Below are 25,172 nucleotides of genomic sequence, written 5' to 3' on the forward strand. Positions count from 1 at the left end.
CCCTTTACGCAGCGATTGGTGGCTATCGCTGCCAGTCAAGCGATCTGCGCCCGGCGATTGGTCCGTCAGAAAAAGGGCGGGACATCGGCGCTCACCCAGCGACGGCGGGCCGTTGCCCACTCGCCGCCGATGGTCCCGGCAGAACATGGCGGCCGCCGGCCGGGCCGGACATTGAGTGCCGCTACCCTCGTTCCGCCCGCGGGGCCGAGGCCGCCGGGGACAGCGCCCGGCCCGGCCGTCCGCGCACGGTGAGGGGATGCTGAGGGCGGAGGGGTGTGCGAGCCGAGCAGAGGGCGGGGAGAGCACTCCGGCTGTGCTTGGCCATGCTGGCCGGGGGAGAGGGCGGGCAGCGGGGAACAAAGGGCTGCGGGCTGCCTGGGAGCTGGGCTCGGGTGGAGCAGCTGAGGGCAGGGATGCGCCTGCAGGTCTCTTTTAAAGCAAAATATGTATGTATATTAAAAATAGACCGACAAACCCACCAAAGTTGCAGAGTGCGTACTTTCCTTGGGCACGGCTCGAAGCGTCCTGCGTGTGGTTTATGGGACTGCGCAGAGAAGAGCCTTCGTGCTCAGTGTAGGTCTGAGTCTGTTATCAAAGGCGTTCCTGAGTCGCCCTAATAATGCGAGAGTTACATCCCTGGAGGTGCCCCAGGCCGTGGGTTGGCCCTGGGCAGCCTGAGCTGGTCCCCAGCCCGTGGGGGGATCATTAAGGTCCTTCCAACCTAAGCTGTTCTATGGTCTGATAACAGTACCTCACACTGGCTGTGCTTAGGGCTTGTTTTCTCCGTGTGCTCTTCTCATCTGGATGTCTTGTTTGTGAGATGCCATCTGAGTGGGACCCAAAGACCTGGAAGATCCTAAAGAGAGGGCTTTGTGGAAAAGCATCTTGTAATAGCAGGCTTTAGGTAGTGGAGTGGTGCCTGGGATTTGAGAGAGGACAGCATCACCTCATGAGCCTTCTTTGAACTGTGCTGCAGAACTTTGTACTGCCCTCTGTCCCTTTCTGTGGTTGGAGCGTGTTGCATGTGTTATAATCAGCTTTGGTAGGAGATCTGCCTCCTTCCCCTTGATTAGGGCTTATTTATTTGTGCTGGAATAATATCAAGGCTGATGGAAAATGCTTGGAATGTAGAATTTAATGAAATTGTGTGCTCATAAATAGCGCATATGAAGTAGGAGGCAAGCTGTGTTTTAAAATACCTCATTATTAGGAGTAAAATATAAAAATAAGAACTTGGTAGAGCCAAGCATATTAGTCTGAAGACCAGTATGCATGTGATAAGACCTCTGAATTTCATTTTTCATGTTGTTCTTTTTGCTTTAGATTTAAAGGGAAACATTAGCAGATAGGCCTGTTCTTCATTACTGAAAACAAGAGGCTAGTATGAAGATTGTGCTCATAAATTGTTTGAGCATATTGATATTTCTGTGGGTGTAAGTGTTGAGGTGTGTATGTGCTGGTTGTATTACCTGACACAGAAGTTCTCTTCTGTCTTATCTCGGACTAATAGCAGGAAAAAGAGTCTACTTTATAGTGTTATTCTGGGTCTTCAGCCTAACCTATTCGTTATGATTAGTAGTAATACCTAGGTCGTAACACTTCAAAAGTATTTTTAATTAAATTAGCATCTTAATGGAATTCTTGTTTCTTTTCTAAGGAAGCTGATGTGAAAGAAACCAACTATGAAGGATCTGAGGAGAATTCGTACTGCCTGTTTCCACAATTACTAACAAGTAAGTGCTACATGATACCATAAGTTGGAGATGGACTTGGTTTCTATTAATGACAGTTCTCAGACAGGTGAGGAATACTTGAATAATTCCAAACAAATATCAGAGATTATGGACTGCTATCTGCTCCTAGGTGCTTTCCTGCTGCACCTTCAGATTGAGAAGAAATTCTCATAGAACTGATGGAGTTGACCTTAGAAACCTGCAACTGGAAGTGTGATTCAACCACTGCTGGGGTTTTTGTCACCTTCAAACCTGCGTTGTGAATATGAACATTTGGAGTGCTGTTACTCTGAAGAACCTCAAGGAGGGGTAAGCGAGGGTGGTCATTCTTCTTAATCAAAGCATTCTACTTCTTTGTAGTAGGGCCTGGAAGGTGGAGATGCTTTGACTTACAGAACCAATAGGTGTGATGTCTGTTTGCAGGATGCAAGTCGTTTGCAGAAACACAAGCAAACTCACCTTGTGGAAAACCCACGTTGATGTCTTGCCTGAGTCAAAGAGTTCTTTCATGTGGCAAATCTGTGAATTAATTCTAGTGTCAGGCCATGCAGCCATCCAGAGTGTTACATGGGTTTCATTTACACGGCTGATACCTGGAGGCACTTGTGAAATATGCACAAGGTAGAGTGTTAAAGATTTTAGGCTAGGAATCCATAGTCTCAAGCACACAGTACAGTGAGAACAACGTTTATCAGCAGTGCTGAGATGACCATAAACCTAAAAAAGGTGTAAGCCATACATCTGTCCAACATGTGGCAAAGGTTTTTGTAAGCCTATTAACCTGTTTTCCCAACACAAGACGATCCACTGACTAGAGAAACCTCATGAATGTCAGTTGGGAAGTCCTTTGTCCAGTTGAAATGAGCGCTGATGAGCAGAGAGGAGGGTTGTGTGCTTGTCTTGGAGATGGGGAGGAGGTGTGGGAGTTTGTGTTCCTGGGCCTAGGTAGAAGAAAGCCTTTGCTGCCCAACTACTGCATTACAGTAAGAAATATTTAAGACTTCAAATTCAGAAAAAACGAGTGTCTTCCTAGTTGCAGGAGTTGGAATGGCAGCAGTTTCTCTGCAAGGTTCTCCATGTTATGCAGCATGTGAGTTTGTCATAGATTCAAGAACCATTATTAAGGGGAAGTTGCCTATTTTTTTTTTTTTTTTTAAGTGCCTAGCCTAAAGAAATAAAACTGTCACTTGCGTGTACAAAAGTAGATGACTTTTTTGTGAGGGAAGTGGTTAGATTTCTTTTCCTTGGCTCTGCATCCTAGAAGAATAGTTTCTGGTTTCATGAGATTTTTCTAGATGGCAAAACTTACTAGCATGCAAATATGGCATGTAATGTACATTCTTGGTTGTTTTTAATTTGAGTTCTGTATCTGTTGTTAATTGTATATACCCATTTTGGAAACGTGTGAGCTCAGTTAAGAAAATACACCGAGATGGCTGACCAGAGTGCAGAATAACATTGAAAGCAGCAGTGATCTCTGCAAGATTACCTGGTGATGCTGGAGAGTGATTATGACTGCAGGGAGCACGGTGCTGGTCAGTACAGTAAGTAGGGGATGAATGCATAATAGCTAGGGGAGCTGGGTCAGGAGCTGCTGCTGGCTGTGGAAGAGAAGCTTTTGGGAGGTTTGTGGCGGGGCTTCGTGGGGTCTGGAGTTTGGATTCCTCGTGTTGGATAGTAATGATGCTGATCGTAAGAATGGGCCATTGGGAGTAAAATGTGCTGACATGGAATACAGACAGGAGGGAGGGCTGCAGAGCCTCCAAAAAATTAAAACATGATGATAGGCAAGTGGTGAAAGTTCTTGCTTCACATTGGTGGCTTGTGAATGGGCTGTAAGGGATGGAGGAAAGGAGCCTGGAAATGCCTGCAGACTGCTATCCTCCTGTGGTTTTTAAGAAGACAAATGGAATTTTACAATGTACCAAAGGGGTGCCATTACAGTGATGGAAATAGTGCTCTTGTGAAATGCCCCACTCACTCCTGATTTCAGATTTGCTGCAGGTGTGCTGCTGGTGGTGCTCATGCCTTGCAGGAGGTGAGGAGTAAGTCTTGTTTTCATGCAGGCATTACTAAGCTAGCAAGAACAGTTGATGCTGATGGGTGACATGAGCCATTCTGTTCCAGGCAGTGATTAAAGATCAATTCAGGCTTGTTTTCTGTGTTTGTAGCAGAAGAAAGCACAGTTTGTGTTTCAAATGAAACCGGCCTTTCAGAGATGTGAATGGGGCCTTTCATTTAGAGCGTGTAGCTATACTGCCTTTATAACTACTTAAACATAAACCAAATAGATGAGCATTATATTTACATGTATGCGCATAAATAATTCTGTATTTACATGCTTACATGCATTTGAGTGGATATACATGTGCTTATATTCAGAGAAGTCTTACCCAGACAAAAGCAGCCGTGAGGAGCTGAAGAAACAGGGGGAGTAAAGGGAATATGAAAAATGGATGTTAAGGAGAAAGTAGGGGTATGAGGAGCACACAAGAGATGGGGGAAAATGTGCTTTCTGAGGTTAGATTAGCAATTCAGTGTGTTTTTAAACAAGGTGATTGAAAGCTCCCTGTGGAGCTGTCAGCAGAGGCCACTGGGACAAACCTAGAAATCCTTTGCAAATCCACACCTTGGTATGGCATAAATGAAAGCAGCTTCCTCAGAAGAAAATCTGTGACTCAAACAAGTGTTTCAGTCCAGTTACCATTGCTCGTGTTTTCTACCAGCAAGGGCTGTTTACCCAGAGAATTTGAAGCTGCTGCAGATTGCAGTTCTGGAGGATTCTTATGCTCTGAAGGCCAGGAAGATGATTAGGAAGCTTTCTGGACAGCTCTGTTAGGCCTTTCTCTCTGTGCTGCTGCTTCATATGCTGTCTTTTCTGCATGATACCAGCTGATAGTATCCCAGACATCCTCAGGATGATTGTGAGAATGCTGTGATAGGATGGTAGACCAAAAGTGTTCCAGAACTTCCCAAACCCACCTTTCGCACAGCTGTGTTCCTTCCATAGGCCTTCAGTACTTCCTTCTATTGCTGCCAAGTTTGGCAGTTTGACACCATCCCTTGATCTTGTTGCATTTCTTAACCACTTACTGAAAGGCAGTACCTTGTAACTGGTTCTGATTTAGCAAGGTAAAAATGATTGTGAGTCTTTGGATGAAGACTTGTGGGGAGATACATGCAGGATGTTGTCTAACGTGTTTGTTTGCACCTTGGAGCTCTGAAGGTTTCTTGTCTTTAAGTGAGTTTAAAGTGTATGTTATTAAACAGTTTACAGTTAGGAGGCTGAATTATGACAGAAGATTTAACCTTTTTCAACATAGTTTGTGTGTATTCTAAATGTTGAATATATAATCTGCATCTACGACGTAGATGATTTTTTTTCTCCTTCTGCATGAATAATGGCCTGTCCCTTTATTTTAATAATAATTAAAACAACTTCACTGTGTTAATTTTATCTTCTGTAAATATCAGAAAATCACTGATGAAATATGTGTTTTATTTTGTAGGAAGGGCTTGTAAAGTGAGCTGAGGATGAGATGGGTTTACCACAAAAGTCTTGGCGCTCTCGGTATCTACATCATCAGTGAGCTGCAGATAAACACAGCACACACATCAGAGGATGGATGCGGAGGTGGACTGGGACTCTGAAAATAGCACTTGTGATACAGGTGAGGAGCTGTCAAATGATTCCAGAAAGAGCACTAAGGAGGTGGGCTACAAGTCTTGCCTCCAGGAGGAGGTGGGCATGAATTACTCACAGACGCTCAGTCCTTGTCGCAACTCTGCAGGACCATCAGATAAACAGGAACTTTCTACAGAGTTGCAGCGTGAAGACAAAGAAATCTATCAGACCTATTACCAGAAACAAGGTGAGAGTACAGCTGGCATATTTGTCCCCTCCAGTACCAACTTGGACCTGCGGCACGAAGATAAAACCTCGCAGCGTGGTTCCTCTGAGCACTCCAAGAGATCACGGAGAAGAGCACGTGGTGATAATGAAAATGCCCTTCTTGGTGGTGTGTTTGATGCAGAGCCTGCATCTGGGAAGGCCTTGTCCTGTCGGTGCAAGAAGTGCGGTGCCTCTTTCCAGGGGCCGAGTGAGCTGCAGCAGCATAAGAGGACTCACCTCGTGGAAAACTCGTACCGCTGTCCTGTCTGTGCCAAAGAGTTCTTCCGTGCAGCAAACTTACGCATGCACAAGCTCATTCATAACAGTGACAGGCCACACAAGTGTCCAGAGTGTGACAAGGGTTTCATTCGCACGGCTGATGTCTGGAGGCACCTCCGCAATGTGCACAAGATAGAGCGCTCCATGGTGATCTTAGGCAACGGCATGGCTAGGAACCCGTGGTCGATAGTGCACCGTAACCAGCACACTGTTGAGTACACCGATCAGCCTTGTGCAGACAACCACAAGGCTGAGGAAGAAGACTGTAAGCCTTACGCCTGCCCAACGTGTGGCAAAGGTTTCGATAAGCCAAACCTGCTTTCCAAACACAAAGTGATCCACCGGCAGGAGAAGCCCTATAAGTGTCAGGAATGTGGCATGGCGTTTGTCCAGCTGCTCAGGCTGAAAAGACACCAGCAGACTCACTCTGGGGTGCGTCCCTTCTATTGTGAGGAGTGTGGAGGGACGTTCACAAGGCTGGCCTCGCTCCAGCGCCACCAGCGCATCCACACCGGAGAGAAGCCCTACTCTTGTGATTACTGTGGGCATTCCTTCACCGAGTCAGGTACCCTACGGAGGCACGAGCGCACACACAAGTTGGACAAATCTTAACTCTTTGTGATTGTAGGCTCTCAGGTTCTTACCTGAAGAAGCTTGAGAAAAGCACTCCACTGCATGCACTACAGCCAGTCCAGATTCACATCCCAGCAGCGGGAAGCACAGGAACTTGTGCTGGTAGAGCTTGCACTTTGCTGGTTTTAAACTGCCTTTGTGTGAATAATTTACTGAATTACCACTGAGTAATGAAATGTGAGACTTGTGAAGACTGAAATAGCTCACATGTGTTAGCATTGTGTCACTAGTGTGAATGGGAGGTGCATCTGCTTGAGCTTTTTGCAGGGATGCATGGGCTGTGGGAATTTTCTCTGCAGTCCTGGTCACTGGACAAATTGGCTCTGCCCTCTGGAGTGTGATGACTGGTTGGCAGTGGCTTTGGAGATCTGTTGTTGCAGGTCTTTAAGTCAGAACAGTCCATAGTCATCCGTGTATCTGTTCTTACATTCTGCTGAGGTTTTCGTTCCATTATGCATTTTTATTTGGAAGAGAAGTATCACGTTTGTTATTTAAAAACAAAACAAAAAACAACCCACCCACAAAACAATTCCTTAATAAACGCAACAGTTGTCAGCTGTATTGCATAAATGTTTCTATTTAAAGGAGCACCAGTTCCTTACACATCATTATGTTATTTGTTAATGGACTGTTAGTAAGAGCTTTGTTTTTGCTATGAGGTTGCACATTCCTGAGGTGAGGCATTTAAATACATTCATGTTTATGATGGAACCGTGCACTCAAAATCTGTCCAACTGAGTACTGCGGTAGCAAATGTTGGAGAATACAAAATGCAGAGGGCAGGAGAAACACCCAGCTTAAGCCACCTTTGCTGCTTGTTGCATGGGAGCCTCCTTCATTTAAACCTTTTGGGAATTAAGGAAGCTTCTCCAAACTAAACCAAGTTTTTCGCTCTGTGACATGTCTGTGTGCTACTCAGAGTGGCTGCTAGACTCTTCACTTTCATCTAGGTGCAGATGGTCAGTGAAGAAAAATATCTACTGTGACTGCAGGTTCAGGTAGATGTTGCCAAATTCTACGGGAGTGTGACTTTGGAAGAGGTATGTATTGCCACTGTTATGGTAATGGGGTTTTAACTTTGAAGCATAATCATGATGCTTACAATAGCCTCTTGTTAACTACTGTGGTAGAAGCATCCAGTTTGCCCTTAAGTGCCAGCTCAGATTTCCTTTCTGTCAGAAAGCTTTGCTTCCTTTCCCTGCCAGCTGCTGTGATTTCACTAGTTTCTGTCTAATGCATTCTGCCTTTTCAGCAGGAGGCTGTGCAGCAGAGTGAAAGTAAAACTTCAGGGTAATGTACCTTTGCATTTACTACCAGACTATTTAATGTAAAGTAGTGGTTGTGCCATTTGCCTGCTTCTTTTGCAGGTAAAAATAGCTTGTATTCTCCTGTGTTTCTGTGCAGATGTGAAGTCCTGAGACTCTGTGTGTAAGAGCTTGGGCTGAATGTGATGCTGTTCCTGGGGTGATGGCTGCTCAGCAGGCGTGCTGCACTCATGCTTGGTACAGCGTTTGATGTGAGGTCCTTGGCTCAGATCAAGCTGAACCACTGTCCTCAGCAGCACTTCAGCTTGACTGCAGAAAAGAGACTAATTCTCTCAGTCTCACTAGTGGATTGCTTTGATTTGATTCATCAAAGGAGTTTCTGGATCAGGGATCAGATCTGCATTCCTGTTCTTAGGAATGTGTTGTGCTGTCTCTGAAATGATGTAATGCAGATACCTGTGCCAAGGCCCTCCATACCATGTACATTTACTAAAGCGGTGAATGAGACTTCTACCCCTGCAGGGAGTGCCAATACTGAAAGGCTTTTCAGAGACAGGCCTCATCTGAGGGCTGCTTCATCTCTGTAAGGAAAGATCTTCAAATGGAAAGAGTTCTGGCTAGAAGGAAACGGTGGGTAAATAACCTGCTGAGAGAGGTGCTGTTGTGTAGGGACTGCGTTGTAGTCTGAAGTGACCCAGAGAGGGGGAGGACAGCAAGGAGCAAAGCCATCCTGGGAGCTGTCACACATTAAGTATACACCCTCCTCTAAACCCATATTGAGTTGTCAGCCACAGTCTCCCCTTTTTCAGCATCTTGCTTTCCCTTGGTATGCTGTGCTCTTGCTGTAGGGGGGTTTGGTATCTAATTAAACTGCACCAGTATGCACAGCTTTATGCTGTTTGACTGTTCTGCTTAGGCAGTTGTGGTAATTAGGAACATCCAGTTATTCTGCTCGTTGGGGTTAGCAGCCGGTGCAATTTGTACCTGTAAAAGCATAATGGTGAAAGTGTTTTGAACAAAGGCCCTTTTAATGGGGAAAGTAAATGGCTGGTGAAATGGAAACTGCTAGGCTTAACTGAAAGCTTATTAAAAAGATACTTGCCTGGAAGGTTGACTTGGATATCGAGTGCTCGGATGTGTGAAGGGAGTAATTAAAATGCGTGATGATTTCTGGGAAAAACCTGTTGAACCCTCTGCAAAGAAACTTCCATAAACTCCTGCACAAGCTGCAGGAAATCCATTGCAACTTAATTCAGCCTGGAGATCATCATTTCTTCCAAGCTTTAATACAAGGGTTTGGAAGTCATCTGACCCTCTCTCAGTGTGAATTGCAGGCTCTTCTCATCACCTGATGGTGTTGGTGAGCAGTGGAATGTAGAAATACAGAGTGGAGCATGACACGCTGGAGAACTGTTTTTATTGTGATTCTTCCCAAGCAGGCCTGCTTCTGTTCAAGCTGCCAGCACAGATGCAAGACCTCAGGTCCTTCTCACTTCTGGATGCATGCAGGTGCACACCTGTTGTATGCTGTGTGTCTGTACAAATGCTTGCTCAACACCACTGCAGTGCATGTGAGTTAAAAGCACAAGAGACTTTCTTTTAAACTGCTCATGGCATACATGAGTAGGTCTGTAGACAGAGTATTTATTCCCAGTGTATTCACTTGAGATACAACAACAGTTTTAAAATAGCTCGGGGATTGAGGAGTCTGTGTAAACACAAATAATATCCTCAATTTTAAGTACATCATTTTCTTCTCAGTTCTGCAAGTGTTACACGGCATCCACTTTGTAATGGTTGCACAGTAATTACTGCAAGAGTGAAAAATAAAGCTAGGCTTCCCCCTGCCTGGCCAGTCCTTAGCAGCTATGATAATATCACAATACAAGCACATTTGTATGTTGTTTACAGATATATTTATGTGTCTGCAATGTTGTAGCACAGCCAGGTGGGACCACGGCTAACCTCTGCAGCAGGTTTTCTTACCACTCCAAAGAAGAGCAAAAAATCTGGGATGTGGCCTCAGAGGGTGCGTGATGCTGGCAGCAATGTTGTTGAGGCCCAACCTGCTACATCAAGTGAAAGCAAACTGGAAACAAGGGTATCTCTCACTTTGGGTATGCCTCCACAAACTGATGTGCTTTCTTGCCCCTGTTGAGACAGAAGTCAGCCAGCTCTGATCAAGGAGAAGCCTGCCCTGATTTGTTTTGCTCACACTTAGAGAAGGAGAAGCAAATTTGGGGTGCATTGTGCGCTCGCCTGTCTTTTCACCTGACTTTCTTTTAAATACACAGATTGCTATAATTGCATTTTTGCTTCTCTCACCACAAAACACCACTGAGGAAGAGTTTATAGTGTCTTCTCTGTCATGTGTTGTTGCTGGATGAGTGGGTACAGACGTATAAAACATGACCACAACCCCCAGCAGTGATTTGAGCATTTGCTTTCCTTATTCTTCCAGACTGTTCCCAGGTTCCTCCCAGAAGCAGTTGTATGCAGGGGGTTGGACAGGCTGAAGCAGAGTCATGCAGACACTGCAGAAGTATCTTCATCTTGCTTATGTGTAGGGCAAGGAGATGCTCATCCTAAAACCACAGTGAATACTTTACTTCCAGAAGGTCAGTGTTAAACCCTGGGTATAGTCAGTCTTGGAAGTGCATGAGACTAAAATCCTGGGATGTTCTGGCTTGAAAAACATCAAGAATTTTCTTACGCTGTTGTATGTGGCCAGCTGAGCTCTGTGGAGGAGCAAGTATGGATGCTCCAAAGCTGGTTTCCAACCAGAGGTTCTCTTTCTGTGCCCAAGATACCCAGGTGCAGCTGACTTGGGAAGTAAGTGATGCTGGATGGTGAGAGACAGCATGGGATGGGCTGCAGTTCCATTGTGGATCTGCTCCCAGGTTGCTGGAAAGATCTTGCAGGCAGGTGCTGCAAACCTGAAAATGGGGCTCTGAAGCCCTTTGTGGGCAGGGGACCTAGCTGGCAAAAAGCTGCTTTTGTCACTAGTGAAACTGGGTAAACCAGATATTGACCAGTATGTCTCTTTGCTATCCTGTGGAAAACCCTTGGGTTCCAGCTTTTGAGGAGACAGCAATAACTAATAATTAATTATCAAAACAGAAGGAATAAATAAATCAAAAGAAGAAGCACCAAAATTGCTTCTTGCCCTTTTGTTCTTCTCAGCAAGCTGGTGAGAACAGGATGTTCCCAGCAGTAACTTTTAATTATTTCACCATTGCACATCTCTTTTATGCTGCAAGTTAGAAATGTCAGTTTAATTTTCTTTTAATTGCCTCAGCTACCAGGTACTTGAGAAAAGCCATTTTCTCCAACCCTCTGCTCCCTGTTCTTGGCCTGAGAGAGGAGCTTATTGATGTGAAAACACTCAGTGCTTTGGGAAGGGGCTGTCCCAGGAGGAGAGTGAAGAGTGCAAATATTTTGCTTGTAATTACTGGACCTGGTGTGCTGTAGGTGAGAGAGCTGTTCAAAGCACTGCTCAGTGGCAGCAGAGAGAGAGGAGGTTTCAGTGTGGTTTTCCACACCTATTCCAGTGTGGGATTTAAACCTAGTAGTCAGGGTTCTCCCCGCCCCATGCAAAGCACATGGTGGCAAGAGCCACTGTCGTTAATTCCAGAGGCCCTGATGCTCTGCCGGGTTTCAGGTCCAGTGGTTGTTTCTCATCTTGACTCACATGTTGCAATGCCAGGTGAGCAGCAGAAGCCTCTCCAGGATGGCTTAGCAAAGGAAAAAAAGCTTTGTATTATTGCAGAATCATGCAGTATAAAAAGCCCCAATCTTAATAAAGGTCACCTGGCTGCCCAGAGCATTTCCAGAGAAATAAAAATAGCAGGAGGATGAGAAAGCAGCGAGGACTTGTGGGAGCTGTGACAGCACTGGTGGGAAAGTTGCCCCACAGGCTCAGCAGGAAAGTGCCCAGCGTGCCACCAGCAGAACGAATCAGGACTGATGCTTTGCTTATATTTTCACTCATTCTCTTTGCAGCTTTGCCAGCAGCTCCGCAGGCTCTGCCCTGCGCCATGTGAAGCAGCTCTGGGAGCTCGTGCTGGAGGAAAGCTCCTACGCTGCTGCAAGGCAGGAGATGTGGGAGGAGGGCAGGTGAGCACCACTTCTCAGTGTGCAGCAACACTGCTTTTCCCTTTTTCATCTCTATGGACAGCGGTTGGCCCTCTCCATGCGCATCAGAAAGTCCCATGTAGGGCTGGATTGGAGCCCATCTCCTTTGCCATCTCCAGGCTGTAGTTGGTGCCATCGAGGCAGGGGACCTCAAAATGTGTCCCCTGGCAGTGCTGTCACCCAGCTGGGAGCTGGGTCCTGCCAGCACCGGGAAGGGTGTCAGGCTGGGGAGAGCTCTAGGCATTGTAAAAGGTAATTTTTATGAGGGTTCCTTCCCTTTAGTGCCTTTGAAATAAGGGATAAACTTGTAATTAAGGAAAAATGCAGCAACCTGCCCTCCCTGCTCGGATCTGTGAACAACATGCTGTGGAGTGATTTCTAACTGCAGCAGAGATCTATGCTGAAGATGCAGCCAAGGGAAAAAAAAGCCTTGTAATGTGCCATCTACATTATAAACAACAAAAAACAACCTCAAAGCCCTGCATCCTGGGCAAGAAAACAGTGATTTAAGAAGATGCCACAAAATCTCAGGGCTGTATCTTACAGTTTACAACCTTGCAGCAAAACCATCTGACATAATCTATAGAATACCAGCCAGGTATCTCTGTGCATGGCTGTTGTTCTGCTGGTGCGACAATGCTGGGTTGTTTGGTTTTTTTTGCTTCTATGCCTCTTCCTTTTTCTTGACCAATTGCAGCTGTCCTGAGGTCAATCCCAGTCCCAGTTGTGGACTGGGTTGCTCTTGCCAGCTTGTGGTTTGTGGGGTGGTGAAGGCGATGCATGGCCTCGCAGCATTTTTCTGTTCTCTCCCCAAGGGAACCTAACTCAGTTGTGTGCAAGGGTGAAGCTGAAATCTGTTTTGCATGGCTCTCCTGCAATGCTCACTTAAAATATGCTTCCCTTGCAGGTATTGCTGGCTGCAAACTACAGTATTTTCTGAAATTAACACAAAAAGAATCACATCCAGAACCAGCACATCAGATGCTTCCCCCCCTTCTCCCCACCCGTATTCATCAGTTCAGGAGGCTGTGATGCCAAGTGGCAACTCCGTATGGGTAAATACGAATTTGAATGGCTGTCAGGGGAGGATCAGCACCTAGCGATGCCTTCAGGGTGCAGCAGCCTGATGTATTACAGACAGCCAACGAGACTGACTTTGCCTGTCAGTGTGACGAAGAGGCAATGCTCTGCTGTAAGGCAGGGAATAGGGCAAGCAGCCAGGACACAGAGCCCCAGGGAGCTTCGAAGGGAACTGAATGTGGGCTGAAATCCTCATCCCTGCAGCACGTGGATAAGACATTTGGTTCTTTGTGATGGCTGCTCTTTATGTGGTCCCTGAATGACCCTGAATGGTGGGGTTCTTCCTTTCCTGCTGTGCACCTTCCCCTCTTGCATCATCAGGCTGGTACTCATTCTCCCCACCATTCTCCAGCAATTAATGCTAGATGTAACATCACCATGCTGTTTCCTTCAGAAATAGTCTACCAGGATGGGAAAGAAGCCATCTAGATCCATGCAGAAGCCTGTCACCCTGACTTTCGGCCTGACTTTGGGAATGGTCTCTGCCCCCAGGAAAGCAGCTGGGAATAAGAACCCACATCCCTCTGGTGTCTGGCTGTAGGGACCTCATCAATCTGTTCCCATGTGACCTTCTGTGGTATTGTTACTCCTGAGTTTTGGGGGTACCATCAGCCTCAGGCTGTGCTTGTGGATGCCAGCTATCAGTATAATATGCTTATAATTATGTGTACAGCCACTTAGAAAAGTGCAGCTTAAAAGCATTTAACAAACAGGGCTGGAAACCCAATTCCTTCTCTAAAGGTTAAACTTATGAACTGCAGATAATTATCGCTGTTCTTCTCCCTTTGGTAACATCTTTTATCTTAAGCTGTAGAAACAATGTGTAAGTGCTTGAAAGGTTAAAATACGTCAGTGTCTCATGGTATGGCTCCTAGTTAAAAAAAAAATAGCATCGTTGTGTTTCCAGATGATTAAATCCAGGCAGGGATTTGGAGGTGGCTGGTGGCACTCGGTGGGTGAATCACTGGGATTGCCACGGGCTTGCCCTAAGGCAGTTCAGGGCATCGATTTGGCTCAAAATCAGCTTGAAGGGGATTGGATGGGACAGAGTCTGATGCGGGATGGAGACAGTCCCCTGCGGGGCTGCGTGGCGGGGTGTCCTGGCCGGCAGCGGGCAGCAGGTGGCATTGTCGCCTAGCGAGTGCTGCTGGTAGTGCTGGGGACAGGGTCAATGTCACCCCCTCGGTAGGCGGCACAGAGCCTCAGGCAGTGCTGGATGCTGGCCTGTAGGGATGTTCCGTGGCTCTGGCTCCTTCTTGCAGCCGGCACGGTGAGTGTGGGGGTGAGCAGGAGTACCCTGTTTCTGCCAGCATCTCACCTGCCATGCCCCAAAAATCCATCCTGTCAGGTGGATAGGGACAGCTGGGGAAACTGAAACAGGGAATGTGCCTGGGAATGGGAACCATGAAGCTGCTGTCCCCACCTCACGTCCCCCAGAGGGGCCACAGGGCACCATGGGCTGTACCCCAGGACTTTGTGCGGCTGTGTGCCCTATCTGATGGGATGTGAGCCAATGCTGGAGCTGCTTTTCCTCCTTCTCTCCAAGCTGCTCTACTGCATCTTTTATCAGGCAGGGCTGCTGAGCTCAGGGAAACAGGAGCTGCTTGTGGTTGGGGCAGGCTCCTGAGGAGTTCTGCTGACTCCTTAGGATAACAACAACATCGGTAGTGTGGGAGATTTTGGGTGCCAGTGCTGTTGGCTGCTATATCTCACCATGGGCATTGTGATGAAGAAGCCAGGTAGTGTTAGAAAATTATTTTTGGGTTGCTGGCTGCTGTGCTGCTGGTCCCCTTGGCCTCCCCATTGGCTGACTGCAGCATGTTTGGGGTCAAGGTATTCCTGAGGAGATGGACACTGAGTCACGTTTACCTGGGTTGTCCTCTGCTCCCTTGATCAAAGGCTTCAAATTGGCACAAGTCCACGCTGGTGCTGAAACCCAAAGGTGTTTCTTCCAGCTGTGCACTCCTGATTCAGCGTTTCAGTTGCCAGCACTTTATAGCACAGTGAGATAACTACAAGACACAGTGGGGCACTCCTCTTGGCCAGGCATCTCCTGATCAGCACAACACAGAGATAGTGGCTGTGCACTCTCAGCACGCTGGGGATAGAAGTAGGGTCAGCAAAAGGATGTGTGGGTCATGGAGGTGGGAAGGGGTCCAGCCCCAAATGCTGTGCTTTGCACCCAGGGGGAACGTCCCAGCAGGGAAGGCTTTGCAGCAGGAATGTCTGAGAAGTTGGAAAGGGGTCTCTCTCAAGGGGGAAATTTGGGTGGAGGAGGAAAAATTTCTCCTCAGAAAGAGTGGTGAGGCATTGGCACAGGCTGCCCAGGGTGGTGGAGGAGTCACCATCTCTGGAGGTGTTACAGAACCGTGGAGATGTGACACTGAGGGATGTGGTCACTGGGAATGGTGGGGGCCTGCTGAGAGATCTAGAGATAAAAGTATGGCAAAGAAACACCTGGACAGTGCTCTCAGACATACAGTCTGAATTTTGGGTGGTCCCTTGTGAAGCCAGGAGCTGGACTTCAGGCTGGCAGAGCCCTTCCCTTGTAGCAGAGGTAGGGAACGTGCAGGCTGTGCAGCCAGGAAGAGGCCAGTGTCAGCTCACAGCAGGTGATGACTATCTCCTGGACGTTGCCTGTGCCACGTAACCCTGCTGGGGGACGGAGTGCTGCTAATGCTATAAATCCCCATTGGTCTCTGGTGTCAATAGGCCTTATCTCTGAAAGAGAGAGTCTCGTTAGCAGGGAATGAACTTTGACGCCTGTGGTGTGCTGTTGAAACCTGCCTTGAGGTTCTTTATGCCTAAATGAAATGGGAGGGTTTGTGAGGAAAACCGAGCAGGCAGTGCTCTGGGAGCAAGATGAGCACCCACCAACCTCTAGAGGCTGCATCCAAGCCTGCAAAGTGTTGTGCAGAACCTGTTTGTGCCTTTAGTTAACTAATGTCTGTCTCTGTGCTCCTAGTGGGCCCTCTGCAGCAAGAACAGCTGCTGGCTCGTGGCCTGGGAAGGGCGAGGCGTCCATTTTGCACCCCATCTGCTTGTGAGGAATACTGGCCTGCAACCAGGCCTCCCTGTGCAGCTGCTTCCCTGCACTGTTTCAGGAAAAACAGCCCATTTCTGCCATGCTCTGTGCTCCTTCCTGTGGTGTGGGCTGCTAAGGGACCACGGAGGTGTCCCTCCAGGTGTGACATGTCCACTAGGGCTTCCCCTGCCAGCCCGCTCCCCAGGAGCTGTGGTTAGCAGCAGTGTGCCAGCAGGCTCACTTGGCAGCCTGTCCTGAGGTTTACAAAGCTGCATGTTGCTTTGTCCCACGTCTTCATCGGACGCTGCAGCAGCAGAGGGCACTCTGTGTCCACGTGCCATCCCTGTGGGCTAGGATGTGGCCTCTCCAGGGTCATTGAGGGATGGAGCAGCTCCCTGACCTCTAGCCCTCTTCCCACAGCAAGACCCAGACTGAGGCGGCAGAAAGATTGGTCCTGATGGAGGAAACGAGGAGGCACTCGGCACAACGAGCAGCAAAAATAGATCAAACAGCAGGAAATCCGCTCTCTGACAGCGCAGGAGAGCCACGCAGTGGAAAGCACTGGTCCAGCAGGAGGTCGTCCAAGACAAACATGGAACTGCTTTGCGGGGCAGCCCAGCTGGCGGGCAGGATGGGCAGGCATTCTGCCTCACTACCATCCCTGCAGACGGTCAGGGAGGAGATATCCCAGCTCATGATAGGGAGAAGGATCCCTTTTCACCACCGCCTGAAGTGATCTGCTGGATTCTTTCCTCAGAATGAGTTTATCAGCCTGAGTAGCATCAGTGCAGAAGCGTAGAATGGCTCAAGTTGGAGGGGACCTTAAAGATCACTGAGCTCCAACCCCCAATGGTTCTGTGTGTCCTCAGGGAGGCTGACTCCAAACACAGCCTGGCTTTGTTCTGTTCCAGTGGAATGTTTGTATGGATGCAAACTTAGACCTAAATGTCCTGCAGGGACATGGTGCTCATAGAAGCAACTGCTCGCCAAAACGAACAGCGAGTTGAATGGTGCCTCTTGCATTGCTGTGGCACTGCCAGCGTTGTTGTGCAGTGGCTTTTCCAAAGTGGAGATCAAAGAAGTAGAGATTGAAGACTGGTGAGTGCTCTTGATGGCATGTTCTACTGGCTTCCATAGGGCAGGAAGGGACAGAGATTGAAATGAGGGGTGTTTTCTTTGTTGGATGAAACTTGGACTTGCCCAAGTGCTCTTGTCTTTGGACAGTGATTTGGCAGTAAGTGTGTAACTGTCCCGTCACCCCTACTTGTCTGCCTTGTTTCTGCAGGCTGGGACAGTAGGTTACAGCTAAAATGTAATTAACTCCAACAGGGGCTGCAGGCTTTTCATCTTCAGGCTGTACCTGGGGCTTGAGCCAGCCCCAGGCAAGCTGATGCCCAAAGAAGCTGTGGATTGCCCATCCCTGGGGATGCCCAAGGCCACAAATGGGCCCTGGACAGTCTGATCTGGTGGGGGGCAGCCAGCCCATGGCAGGGGATGGGACTGGATGGGCTTTGAAGTCCCTTCCAAACCAACCATTCTGTGATTCTGTGGCTCTATGATTTATAACTTGTGAAGGTGACAGCTCCCTGGGCGTTCACTTGCTTGGAAACCTTTATCAAGAGAGTGAAGGTGATTGTCCGGGCTTGTTGATGTCCTCAGGAGATAGCCTGCAGGGAGGCTTTCTGACAGCCTGCAATCTCAGCTATATTGCCCTTTGACAGCAGCAGAGATAAAGATACATGAACATCCTGCTCAGGAAGCTCCCTCCTCCTCTCGTGTTGTTCCTTGAGTCTGATAAATGCAGGTGAGACCTCTGCTCACCGCAGGCAGCCTGCTGTTTTGCTTCCAGCAAGCAGTTGTGCTTTGTCTTGGCAGCAGTTTGAGTTTGGATTATTTAGTGTCCATTTGTCCCCTGCCTTGGGACAGTCCCTTGTGGTGGTTAGGAATCTTCTGACTTTCAGCACAAGCGCATCTGTGGCCGGCTTCTTGCTCATTTGTTCTTGAGCCAGAGGACAGTGCTGGCACAAACAGCTCTTCTCCCTGCCTGCACTCCTCGATGTTGATTCGAAATAGTCTTTCTTTGGCCTTGGGTTTCAGAGGGATGCGTTTCAAAACCAGAAATAAATGGGCTTGAAATATTTCCCATAATTTTTTTTTGCGAAATCTTGACCCTCTGATAGTAAGATTAGAAGAAAGATAACAAAATCAGCATTCAGGCTAGGACAACTGTTGTTAAGTAGACAACCCACTGAAGTCAGTGCTTCTTGTTTACAATTGAACTCATGAATTTTTAGATATTAATGTATGAGGGATTGAGTAAACAACCATTGTGCCTCTAAGGAATGAGTCCCAGGCTGTCCTGAGCTGGAATACTTTGTACTTTCCTGATTGCCTTCCAAGAATTTCAAATTACTTTGTAACAGAAAAACAAGTCTGCTTCACCAGACGCGTGCGAGGTTCTCGGGACAGCCTTAATTCATCTGCACTGGGATGTGGCTGGTTTTGGGGCACGGCTGTGCATCTGGGTGTGGGATGTTGAGTACGGAGGTGTTCTAGTGAGGTGAGGACAACACTTAGGTCAGCAGAGACGTATGGAACCTATTAAAACTTTGCTGCAGCATGAAGGTCAAGCTGCAGCCCTGTTGGTCCCCATTCCCAGCTTGATGGGTGTGGGGACACACCGTACACTGGCCCATCAATGTGGCTAACGGGAGAGGTGAAGGGACTGCTGGCAATCACATTGCATGTGAGGGTGAGCAGAGGATCCTGCTTCCCTAACCCGTAGCCTTTTGGGAGCAGCTGGGATGCCCTTGGGTATGGGTGCACAGGAGCAGCCCCAAGGACCAGGTGTTGAAAGGATGTGTGGCCAGGGACGTTCCCTGTGGTGCAGACTATGTTATGAACACACAGGCTTTCCAGGCTCGTTGAAGCATTTCTGAACACAGTGGCCCTGGCCACAGACTGTGGTACCTGTGCAAATTGCCCCTCATTTCTGGCCGTTCTACACTCAGTAAGTGCTCTTCAGGAGCAGCCAGACCATTGCCTTCAACCAAAAATAACACTTGGGACCAGAAGCAGGTATGCTTGAACATCCCTGCCCATCTGGGCTGCCCCAGTGTCGTGTAACTTATGTTTGTGCTTTCCTGTGCCGTGCAACAAGTGGGTGCTTTGGTGAAGCAGGCAGGATGGGGCCCTCGCTACCTGGGTTGTGCTTGGGTTTGGTTTCAAAGCCAGCAGCCTGGAGCTGTGGAAAGAGTCATGAATTCGGGTTACCAAACCATCTGCTGGCTGCATTTTAAAAAGCAATTAAAGCAAAACTGTTTCCAGGCCTTCTGTTTGCAAGATGTAGTTTAAAGAGAGCTAGCCAAGCCAGGATTTGCCTGATCCTGCCACAGCTCCAAGCGTGAGTTAATTTGATCTAATCCCTGTGCTGTGAGGTGAGGAGATCCCCACTGCAGAAGTGTGCAGGTAAGCAGGGCTGTTGGCACACAGGTTTCTATAATAATGAAATCCATGAGACTGGCATTTGGATTATTATTTTTATTGCTTCTAATCAGGAATTGTTACATAGGACTTAAAGAAATAAAAAATAGGATGCAAGAACCCTTATGCAACGTGGAGGATGATGAATGCTCCTTGAAGGTAATGGCATCGAGATGCCCTTGCAAAGATGCTCTTGTGTTTGGCTTTGGAGACTTGCAGGAGGCAACCATGGGACATGGACCATGCATCCAACAAGCAGGAGGGAATGCTCAATGCTCTTGTGGTCCCAAGCCCAAGGCCATGCCTCCCGTGGGACGAAAGAAGAAAAAAGCCTCGAGAACAGCACCGAGCTGAGACAGCCACTTATGCAAGAGCTGGCAGTGGGGCTGCCTCCACTGAAAGGCAGCGGGTGCCAGCGGGGCTCTGCATCCTCCTGTTTGCTCAGCAGCTTTCGTGTGGCGGGGGAGCAGGGCGAGGGCACGAGATTCCTGCACACTGAACTCCTCTGTTCCTCTCTGCAGGGTAAACAGGACAAAAAACAAAGCCCCACGCCAGCGCCCGCCTCCAAAGTAGCCTCCTGCCAGCCACCGTGGGATGCGTGGAGGTGATGGGGCCACTTTGAGCCTCTCCAGGGTGATTTTTGGATGCTATTTTCCTGGGTAGGTGAGTGTTGTTCCTGGTGAGGAGTGAGCAGGACAAATGGGGCAAAGCACCCCAGCAAGTATGGATGGATGGGGATCAACAGCCCAGCCCTGCATCCTTGGTGAGCTGAGGATGGGTGTTCCTATGGTGAGCCCAGGCTGGGGGCTGTGCAGATGCTGATCAGATTGAGTGTTCCCTGTGAGGGTTGTACGTGTCCCAGCAGTGCTGAGCCCTATCATAGGTACCATGAGGTACAGGGAGCGAGGAGAGGTGAGCACTGCTCTTCTCCGCAATGAGCTCTGTATCATTTTACTCAAAAAACTGTTCTTCTTTAGTTGCAGTTTCCCTCTGGAGCAATATCCAAGCTCTCTTGTCCCTGTCAGTGACAGAGGGTGATGGGGCTGACCTCAGCCCTTTCCCAATGTGGTATTAGCTAATCCAGCTCTCCAGGGACGCAGCTGTGGGGCTGGTCCCATGCCAGCCCCAGCTCATACCAGCTTTCCTGCATTTCCACAGAACTGTGACTGCAGCACTGCAGCCTTGCGCAGGGCAAGGTGAGAAGGCAGGAAGTTTGAAACACTAGAGAGTTTCCTTTCAAATGGGATTTGCAAAGAAGCCTGTATCTAGCTTGATGCAGCTTGGTTTGCTGTAGGGCTGCCACAAAGCTGCTGGGAAATGTTAAAGCAGCATGGTGGGAAGGTTGTTTTGATGCTGCACATCTGTCCTGTGTTGTCTGTCCTGGTTGTCCATGGAGCCGTGTGAGTGCTGGGGTGCGCACAGGGCTCTGGCTGCACTGGCTTGGAGTAGGGGAGGGATATGGGGGGCTGAGGAGTGGCACAGCCACAGTGCTGATCTCCTCTGTACCCATTGGGATCTCAGCAGGACTTGTCAAGTCTTGGGGCCGCTACCCAACCCTCTCAGCCTGGGGTTTGGTGAGAGCCAGCTTTCTTGTGAGATTCCCACCCTGGGCTTGATGGGTTGGAAATACTGCAAGAGCAGCCCTTTTTTTGTTATTTTTGTTTTTATTCTCCTGATGTTTGTCTCTTTCCATTTCCATCCCTGGCCAAGGCAAGCAATGCCAAGACATAAGAGGCAGGCACACCCAGCAGGGTTTGTGGGGGGGAGAGCAAGTGCCCTTAACCCACAGGAAAAGGGAAACAGAAGGGAAAACCCATAGCTGGCACCAAGGAGGCTTAACCCATGGTCTGTTCTGTCCAGACATGGGGAGTGACACGGTGACCACCAGGATGCAAAGCCCCAGGGATGTGTCTTGGCACCGTACGGGACAACACCAGGGGTCTCATGGCACAGACCTTCCCCCTCCCCCTTCTTCACCCCACTTTGAGCTGCAATATGGTCACAAGCTGCATTAGCAGGAAGGGATCAAGCACTCAAAAGCAGCGCGGGATCAAAGCTTTCTAAACACTCAGGGCATTTGGCTTGGGAGGTTTTGTTCCATCTATTTATAGCGGTGGGGCCAAGCGAGTTCAGAGTTGGAGGCAAACTTTTCCGAAGCTGGGGGACATTTGGAGCGGGAGAGGGAAAGGGAACTTGGCCAGGCCCATCTTCAACATGCATTGACTCCTTCCCTTAGGTATGTGTTGCTCTCCATGACACACTAACAACAAGCCCGCATAGCAGAGCCTGGCTGAGGCTGCAAAGATTGAAAGCAAAAATGTGAATTGGCTGGGAACGGGAACATGAAATAGAGAGTTTCCAAATAGCGAAGCCATAGTGTTTGAAAGTGAAAATTGTTTCCTTACCAACGTGTTTTCACCCTTGGGTCAACATTCTTCAATCACAAGTATGCTCGTGTTGTTTTCCAGGTGAAAGCTGGCAAGGATTCCAGGGCAAAAAAAGGCTAAGTGCATCCTGAAGCTTATGCTATGCTCATAAATGGAAAGGAGGGATCTTCTCATCTACAAGAAGAAATCGTTGTGGTGTAACTGAAGAACATGTTGGTTTTCTGTGCTACTCCCTGTAGGCAAAATCAGGTTTTAACTGCAAGCAAGCAAACCAAAGAGCTAACAGGTGAGATTGTGCAACATCCAAACTATCGCCCTTACAGGGCACTCAGGCAATAGCTGGGGTTTTCCTGCATCTACCAAGTGAGTGGTGCTAGCAGTGTTTAATATTGAGTAATCCTTCGGGGAGTGCTGCATGATCTGTGGTGGTTTTAGAGAGAGAATTCTGTGAGCTGAGAGATGGGAGCGACAGTAGTGATACAAAGCTCATTGATATAGAACACAAGGTCCTTGGGCCAGAGGAGCAATAGCATATGTTAAAGTAGGACTTTGATGTCTGGAGGTGGCAGAGAAAGTCGCCACCTGAATGCTGTCATTCAAAAGGCAGGTGCATGTTTAGAATATCAGGGTTATTAAGGTTGGAAAGGGCCACTAAAATCAAGTCCAGCTGCCAACCCATCACCACCACGGCTTTCAGTGCCACATCTATGTATTTCTTGGCGATTCTCATGGCAGTGTCTCTCCGTTGACATTAAAACCTCCAGGTCAGGAGCCACCAAGATGTCTGCTGGATCAGAGGGTGCAGATCTGACCATCCTTATTCCAGAAAATGTCAGCTGGGGGCAAGCACGTTGCAAATGAAGGTGAAGGAGGCATGAGGACTGGAGGTGATTGTCCCTCAGTTTTCCAGCTTGGCAGCGGCAGGCGCTGAGCTCAGTTTCCACCCCTGCCAGGCAGAAGAAAGTGTTCTTCTCCTTTTTGCCTCCTAATGATGATGACAGTGCTCCTCTTGCATTACTGTGCACACTGTGTGTCCTTAATGCTGAAAGACCCTTCTTGTGCTTGGTGCTAGTGTTCCCAGCCCTTGGCTTGGGCAGGGTATGCCAGCCAACTGGACAACCATTCGTTCCTCTGAGAGCCTGTCTGTTCGGCAATTAAGAGACAAAATGCCCACCACTGTGGCTGGAAAAAGGTTTTAATTAAAATCCTTTGGTGTTGGCCTTGACTGGACTATAGAGTGAACAGGAGGAGGGCAGAAGACCAAGGTCATGTCTTGGGTCACCTCAGCAGAGCATCCCTGAGCTGGGGCTGAGCACAAGGCAGGGCCTGGTTTTTAATTGCTTTTTTTTTTTTTCTCTTTGCCCTTGGGTGACCTGTCCAAGGGATGGTCACAATCACATAGGATGCTGCCAACCCAAAGTTGGGACAGGTCCACAGGTCCTTTGTGTCTTAATGAGGAACCATGAATAGGAGTTCACATCACACACAAATGAAAACACCTCACCATTATCCCTAATGAGTGTCACTCTTAAAATGCTTTTGTTATGGGCTTTGCTGGGCTTGTAGAGGTGCCTGGGGCCCTGTCTCCTGACAGGGTGACTGCTGTCACCTTCCCCATCTCCCATGGCCAGCAGAAAGATGACCTGGTAGACCTGTAATATGTGTGGTTCCCCAACTGCTGTATCTACAGATGCTACAGTTTGCTCTGCTGGGGAAAGCCAAGGAAATTCATGGAAGAATCACCAAATAAGCCCCAGGAAGCAGGGAGGGTCTCCGTGTCATCCTGTTTGTTTACGTGGTAGCCAGCTCTCTGGACCTTTTTCTGTTCCCTCTGCTCAGGACAAAATGATGGATTTTCTGGTTTGCATGCCAATGAGTAAGAAAGATTAATCATATTATCACTAAGGTTGGAAAGGACTACTGAGACCATCTAGTCCAACTCCAACCCATACCCACCATGCCCTCTAAGCTATGTCCCTTGTGCCATTGTGGCATGGGAAAGGGTTTTACTTTTCATTTGGTCTCCGGCCTAGAGAAATCAATGGTCTTTTACAAGTTTAAAAACAAAAATATATCCTTTTCTGCTGCTGTTTAAATGCTTCTCTCTTGCCTTAGGCTGTGATTTTGCGCTGTACAGTCTGAGCACCACGGGAGATCCTCAGCCCATGCTGGTGAAGGAGATGGCATCAAGGCAAACTGAGAGCTTGGTGGATGGATTTGGGATGGATTGCTACATGGCACAGCATGAGCCCATCCCTCAGAGCCAGGACCATTCCCCATGTGCGGGATGTGGCGTGCAGGAGAGCAGCAGAGGCATCCCATGTGGGCATCAAGGCAGATCTCTCCACAAGCCCTTTTTGGAGATGAAATCAACATTTTAGGACGGTGATGGGGGGACTTATTTTACTGTTCCCTTAGAAAAATGGCATTTTGGATGCCAAATACAGCAGACAAAGATGCTGGCCACAATTTCCCCCTCCCTTTCAAACCCCTTTCTGCACGGTGACATTTCCCATTTCCAAACCCTGCTCTCGATTTCTTATTCCTTTCTTTTCCCCTCCTATTTCCCCTCCCTCCCTCTGAGCCCCCTGGGACCGGGCCCCTGCCCAGGGAGCCCTGGCCGTGTGCCGATGGCAGCTCCTGGCACAATGAGCACATTCAGCCGGGCACCGCGCAGCGAGGAACAAACCAGGCAAGAGCATGGGACCCCCCCTGACCCCTCATTGCCTCCCCCAAATAGCAGTGCAAGAAACAAAGCGGCTGAGGCCGTGTCCCAGTGCGCCGGCGGAGGCGAACTGGAATCCAGCATCACAAAACCAGCCCTGTGCATGCTCCATTCACGACGCAGGCGCGCGGGTGTCCTGCTCCCCCCTCCCTGCCTCCATCCCCCCAAAATCTCCAAATCTGCCCGGTAACACCGAAGCAGGCTCCCTTTCCCAGGCTTCGGCCAATCTGCGCGCTGCCAAGGCGGCGGTGCAGGGAACGGCATGTTTTCCTTCTCCCTTTCTTCCTTCCGAGCCGCTTGTTTTTCTTCGGGGATGGAGGGGAGGTGCTGGGCTGAGCTCATGGGCTGCCCCCGCTTTAGCACACGTGTCCTTTCCCCATAAAAAAATGATAATAATAATAATAAAAAAGGTTCAAAGGAAGCCTTGTTTTTCACTGCAGGCAGATAAGAGATTTTTTGGGGGGTGGAATAAAGGAGGGAAGGAGAGCAAGGAAAGCAGGCTTTCATCCTCCCCACATCCAACTAGACCAGTATTC

The 25,172-nt window shown here is 48.5% G+C and overlaps 1 protein-coding gene across 23 annotated transcripts; it reads left to right on the forward strand.

Moving 5' to 3' along the window:
* Positions 1 to 185: 185 nt before the first annotated feature.
* ZNF648 (zinc finger protein 648) lies at positions 186 to 25,057 on the forward strand. 23 transcript variants are annotated; one of them, XR_006168889.1, is made up of 12 exons: positions 186 to 248; positions 1,658 to 1,733; positions 1,864 to 3,277; positions 5,243 to 6,469; positions 7,488 to 9,919; positions 10,264 to 10,420; positions 11,805 to 11,918; positions 12,844 to 12,991; positions 20,046 to 20,187; positions 21,993 to 22,197; positions 22,676 to 22,798; positions 24,027 to 25,057. XR_006168889.1 is itself a non-coding variant. In XM_042819332.1 (5 exons), the coding sequence occupies exons 4-5, from the start codon at positions 5,356 to 5,358 to the stop codon at positions 6,514 to 6,516; spliced, it is 1,041 nt and encodes a 346-aa protein (XP_042675266.1). In that variant the 5' UTR covers positions 186 to 248; positions 1,658 to 1,733; positions 1,864 to 3,277; positions 5,243 to 5,355; the 3' UTR covers positions 6,517 to 7,096. The 23 variants fall into 23 exon arrangements, 6 of the variants coding, with proteins under 6 accessions (XP_042675266.1, XP_042675261.1, XP_042675260.1 ...); XR_006168891.1 differs by having other exon boundaries at positions 7,488 to 9,903; XR_006168892.1 differs by having other exon boundaries at positions 7,488 to 9,373; positions 9,742 to 10,420.
* The last annotated feature ends 115 nt before the right edge of the window (positions 25,058 to 25,172 follow it).

The sequence above is a fragment of the Centrocercus urophasianus genome, unplaced genomic scaffold (genome assembly GCF_019232065.1).
Source record: "Centrocercus urophasianus isolate 14NV4802_14NV808 unplaced genomic scaffold, USGS_Curo_1.0 seq_18, whole genome shotgun sequence".
NCBI classification, from domain to species: domain Eukaryota; kingdom Metazoa; phylum Chordata; class Aves; order Galliformes; family Phasianidae; genus Centrocercus; species Centrocercus urophasianus.